At 40.3% G+C, this 5753-nt stretch overlaps 1 protein-coding gene across 1 annotated transcript; it reads left to right on the top strand.

Moving 5' to 3' along the window:
* Positions 1-571: 571 nt before the first annotated feature.
* Positions 572-5193, top strand: LOC149926901 (uncharacterized). The gene is made up of 4 exons (XM_090158978.1): positions 572-1029; positions 2409-2615; positions 2678-2824; positions 4946-5193. Exons 1-4 carry the CDS (start codon positions 859-861, stop codon positions 5024-5026), a joined length of 606 nt encoding a protein of 201 aa, XP_090015104.1. The 5' UTR covers positions 572-858; the 3' UTR covers positions 5027-5193.
* The last annotated feature ends 560 nt before the right edge of the window (positions 5194-5753 follow it).

A 5753-nucleotide genomic window follows, 5' to 3' on the forward strand; every position in this document is an offset into this window, starting at 1 on the left:
ATTAAGTATGACAATTTACAAACATTATCAACGAAATTATTTTCAGAGCTATTGGACAATTATTGTTTAGTTCTCAACACAGAGTTGAGAGCCCCCTAGTGTCTAAATATGTCCAAGTCGAAATACACTATTACCAAGGACGATAATACACTACTCAGTTTGGTATGAGAGTGTCAGTAACAAAAAAGTTAAATCCGAAAATGATAGTTAAAACTATATGAATTGCCATACTTATTGTTATCACGTTACTTATGATTATAACCTACACCTATCCAAATGCCTCGACTTGGGTGACACGAAAAAATTACCGGGCAAGAGAGTTCTACTTATGTAATATTACGTGACTTACGGTAGTACCGTGGGGAATGGGATATACATTATTAGCGCAGTAGGCTGAACAACTTCCCTTAGAACATATTACAATGGCCGTCAAAACGCGACTTGAAAAATTAAAACGCGTACGGCGTATCCAAACACAATGAGAAGAGGGTCACGTGATATAAACAGTTACCTAGCAACGATATATTCTCGCGTCGAGAGTAACGCGAAGCGCATTCGGCAGAAACGGTACAGTGTCTCCTTTGGAATTAACCTAGAATTGAACGCGTCCGAAGCAATCATATTGCCAAGATTGAAAGGCGTCAGCGAGAAGGTTTCCAACCGCGGTGAGCGACCCCCGAGACCACCGAAAAGGATTAAATTCGATATTTCGAGACGCGTTTTCGGCGAGCCGATAATGTTCGATAATCCGAGATCGCGTGGTACGAAGAAGCCTTAAAATAGACAGACGATTGTAAGGAAAGGAGAGAGATAGAGTGGTCAGGAGGAAAAGTGTTCGTCAGGCACAATCTCGATCTGATGGCTTCCACGGTCGAGCCCATTGGTAGTCCACACGTCACGCGGACTGCTTCTGGAGGAGTATTCGGTGGTAGTTCCAACGAAAGGTTCGTGGACAAAGTCGTCGGTATGCAGTGGATTAACAGAGGGTTCATCTTCTCGATCCTGGGAGGCCTACAAATCGCCGTTGTGGTGAGTACTTTGGATTTTCTTTCCGTTTCAAGGTTATTTCTATTACGCCTTTAAGAGAGAGTTGTCGACTAGCACCTTTACGTAATGATTGCCCAAACAAAAGGGGGACGTGAGGATGCAATTTGCGATATCCGCTTTCGTGATAGCCGTCTTTCTATGTACGCAGTGAGGTTCAAATTAAGGCAGACAATGTTAGTTGTTTTTCGCTATTATCAGAATGTTGCACTTTAATAGTGGAATGTTAACAGAGATTTCAAATGAAGGAACAATATAACCAAACCTAAATGGGATGGGGTTTCAACCCAGATTGCGTAGCAGTTCAATAAATTTTTTAAAAGATTAACATAATTTAGAACACGTATGGGCTAAATATTTTAAGGTTTACAAGGCGTAAGACTTCAATTTTTGTCAATTTTTGAGGTCCTTATACGCCTCTTTGGACCAATTGAGAAGTCATTTCGGTCAAATTGAGGTTCGTATACACCACTTTGGTAAAATTTTTAGGTGCTTATACGCCTATACTTTGGTTAAATTTTGGGGTCCTTCTACGCCTGCAATTTGGTCAAATCGTGAGATCATTCTAATCCTGCACTTTGGTCAAATTACGTAAGGTGCTGATACACCACTTTGGCCAAATTAGGAGGTCTTTAAAACTCTTTATACGTGTGCACTTTGATCAACTCGTGAGGTCCTAATCAGCCAGCAATTTGATCAAATTTTGAGGTCCTAATCAGCCTGAAATTTGATGAAATCGTGAGGTCCTAATCAGTCTCCAATTTGATGAAATCGTGGAGTCCTAATCAGCCAGCAATTTGATCAAATCGTGGGGTCCTAATCAGTCTGCAATTTGATCAAATCGCGAGGTCCTAATCAGCCTGCAATTTGATCAAATCGTGAGGTCCTAATCAGCCAGAAATTTGATCAAATCGTGGGGTCCTAATCAGCCTGCAATTTGATCAAATTTTGAGGTCCTAATCAGCTTGCAATTTGATCAAATCGTGAGGTCCTAATCAGATTGTAATTTGATCAAATCGTGAGGTCCTAATTAGCCTGCAATTTGATTAAATCGTGAGGTCCTATTCAGCCTGCAATTTGATTAAATCGTGAGGTCCTATTCAGCCTGCAATTTGATTAAATCGTGAGGTCCTATTCAGCCTGCAATTTGATTAAATCGTGAGGTCCTATTCAGCCTGCACTTTGATCAAATTAATAGGTGGTTAAAGGTAACTTTGATCATATTTAGAGGTATGATCTACTTCAGCCTATGGTTGTCTACAATGCCATATATTGACAAAAAGATATTATACAGAAAGACATAGCTTTCTGGAAGGACCACTTTTACGCCAGCTTCGATGAGCATCATTATCTTTGTCTCGCAGGTCCTGGGATTGCTGACGGTGAGCCTGCTGGGCGCTGCCATGTCTCACGCTCTTCTTAACACGTACGCTTACTTCATGGTCAGCGGCTACAGTTTCTTCGCATTCCTCTTCATCGTCTCCTTCTGGTGCTTCATGACGAGCGTCATCCTCGTGATCACCTGCGCCACCTCGGTTAACACAGCCAGCACCCTGATCCGGACCACTTTCGTAAGGCACCCCTCTTGACCCGGAGTATACCAACTAATAGATTATCGCGTCCTTTTGTCCAGTATCTGGGATACCACGGTGCAGCGGCTGCCTTCTACTTGTTCGGCAGCTTAGCCCTGCTCATCGAAGGGGCGAAATTCGAACAAATATGGATTCACGTCAATTACAAGAAGTCTGAGAATATCAAGGAGCTAGTCTACACCGGCGGGGTCAGTATTTATTGAATATCCTTCTTAAAGGGGAACGGTCAAGCTTTAACCAGTAAGATAGCCCTATAGCCCATTAAAAACTAAAATTTATGGCGAAAACCGCATCAAAAAATATTGAGTGGTTAATTTTTAATAAAATAAAGAAATTTCGGGAAATCGAAAAGCGCGCGTCCGCCGTGACACCTGGTGAAAAGTCGGTGAGACAGAAAAACAACGTAAAAGCGCGCGCTGCTGAAGACGCAAAAAATTTGTTTTGTACGCGCGGCGCGTTCCAGTTATAAGAGACCTAAGCCTAAATTGCGCGATTTTAAAAGTTAGGATAGTTCGCAAATCGCTCATACGGTGTTAGGGGCACCTGGCGTTACTTTTCGTTTCAACTTTTTGGGCCAAAAGCGATTTTTTCAAAACAAAAAAGGTACGTGTTAGTATATTGAACGTCTTGTTAATCTTTTGATACGGAAATATTTGGAAAAGCTTGGCCGTTCCCCTTTAAGTCACGTTAGCTCTACCACTATAAATCAGTTTTCATGACGAGTTTACCTCAGTTTCATTGGTCAAAACTGATAATCCAAACTGGGTTTTAAAGTTTGGTGTGACCGTGGCTAAAATTTCCTTAGTAAAAACTGGAAATTAAACAGATTTGAACTGGGTTTTAAGGTCTATAGTGATCGTGGCTTCAGACTAGAGATCGGCGGAACAAATAATTTAACCGGCAAAATTTCGATTAATCATAAACATTTTGGTTAACTGTTTATTTATGAACATTTTATAAGAATAAACAACCATTTAACATGCAAAATAATGGGTTATTTCGGATATTTTTTGGATTATTGTCGGTTATGAATAAAAATAAATAATTGGAAAATTTCTTATTCAAACGCCGATCTCTACTCGTAACGTGCCTCTAACATAATAGCAGAAGTATAAGTAATAATTCTTAGAGAAGTATTCATTTTGATTTACTTCTAATATTATTCGTATGAAACATGTACACGCGTAGGCTTCCGCTGATTTTTCAAAATACCATTCGTAAAAAAAGAAATGCCTTCGAGGTATATTTTTGCGTCTTGGACGAATCGTTCTCTCGAAAGAGCTACATATATACTTTTGATAATAGTTAATGTAGTACGAGGAACGCCTAAATGTCGATTTGTAGTGCATTAATTGTAATTAAGTAGCTTCTGCCTTGACTCTTCCACGAAGCACAAACCTTGAAATCAAAGTTTTGTTCGCGTGACTGGAGTCATCAATTCACTTTACTCCCCTCAATATAAAATCCCTCTATTACCACTTCCAAAGCCATAATAAATTTGCGTTAGAAGTCAACCTTTTTTAGTTTCTGCTTAAATTGCTATCGTAGAATGCGTAGTTCCAGAAGTATATAACTTACGAGAAAAGTATAACTCTTCCTATAGTTAGTATAGTTTGTATCACGTACCTACGCAGACTTCCGCTGATTTACTAAAACTATTACATTGGGAAAATAAGTTTTATAATTAAGGAAATATCGCTACGTAGTTTAATTTCTACATTTTGCATCGTCAGGCGCAGGGGCGTAGGAACCAGGGGGGGGGCAAGGGGGGCAAGGGGGGCAATGCCCCTCCCTAGAATTTTACTGGGAGGGGCAACTAATGTTATTGCCCCCTCCAACTTATTGGTCAGTTGAAATCTTCGCAAGGCTCAAATTATCATTTTAAAAGAATATAAAGCTTATAGAACCTCAACTGTGTTTAAATTTCAGTCTTTTCCCGCCAATGTATATAGTAGAAAAATGTACAAATGCATTTGGAAAAGCTACACTCCATTAAAAATTCAAAACCATTCTCCAGACCCCTTTTGGTTTCACTTTGCCCCCTCCAACTTCTAGAACGTTCCTATGCCCCTGGTCAGGCGGAGTAATACACGCGGTAAATTTCAAGCTGTGATGCGGCGTACACATCCGCGATTGGACGATAAATTAGCTCTCATTGGTAAACTGCCTCGAGCCTGCGAAGATACATGTTTCATTTTTATAGCCTAAATAGTTACTTCTCGTGTTAGATATAGCATTATATATTATTCTGATAGTTCTAAATTAAAGGGTTGGTATCTACTTCTGATAACAAAAATTTGTTTTTCCAGTGCATCGGCATGATTGTGTTCATTTTGTACCTGATTATTACCATCTTCGCGGTCAGAAAGTTCAGACAGCCCGTGAATTAAGACAGTGGTCAAAGGGTCACTACGCAGAGTATTAACTTTTTACCCGTTTAATGGGTAAAAATTATCAAGTATTTTATATATTGTTAAAAAATCATGGTTTGAACATTTTCTTTCCTTCCGTGTTTTGTTGTATTTAGACTTTTTGAGAGTTTAACATTTAAAAATAAACGAGAAAAATACCTTCAAAATACTGTTTCATGTTAACATCATTGGGTTCGTATTTGATATAAGGGTAGTCTCATCATAAATAATAATAATAATAATCAGCTAGGCACCACCTTAGGCCCAAGTCATCTAGCGACTTTTCATGGCTTTAATTCAGGTGGCCGGGTTACAATGCGGAGGAGGGTGGTGGCAAGCCCTTCAGACCACGCGAGCCAACAGCTCCCTACTAACCGTTAACCTCAACAATTTCTTATGGAAAGGGGAAACCGAAGATATCCGGTGAAAACCCCTATAATCAGTGGAAAGAGAACTGGCAAACTCAACGCGGAAGTAATGTCCCGTGCTAGCGTACACAGCCCAGACGGGTGATGAAACAGACATGGTCAGCGATAGAACCCTACTGCTGACAGTCACACCCAACCCTCCAGAAGGCGCAGCAATGGGACGAATAATCCCCACTTTACGCACGGCTGTAGGAATAAGGGTGGATGCTATAGCACCATCAACAGACATCCATCTCACAAAGAACGGGGGACAACGTCTGGAAGTTAAGGCACCAAAA

Source organism: Leiobunum rupestre, chromosome 9 (genome assembly GCF_980474605.1).
Source record: "Leiobunum rupestre chromosome 9, qqLeiRupe1.1.hap1, whole genome shotgun sequence".
Taxonomy (NCBI): domain Eukaryota; kingdom Metazoa; phylum Arthropoda; class Arachnida; order Opiliones; family Sclerosomatidae; genus Leiobunum; species Leiobunum rupestre.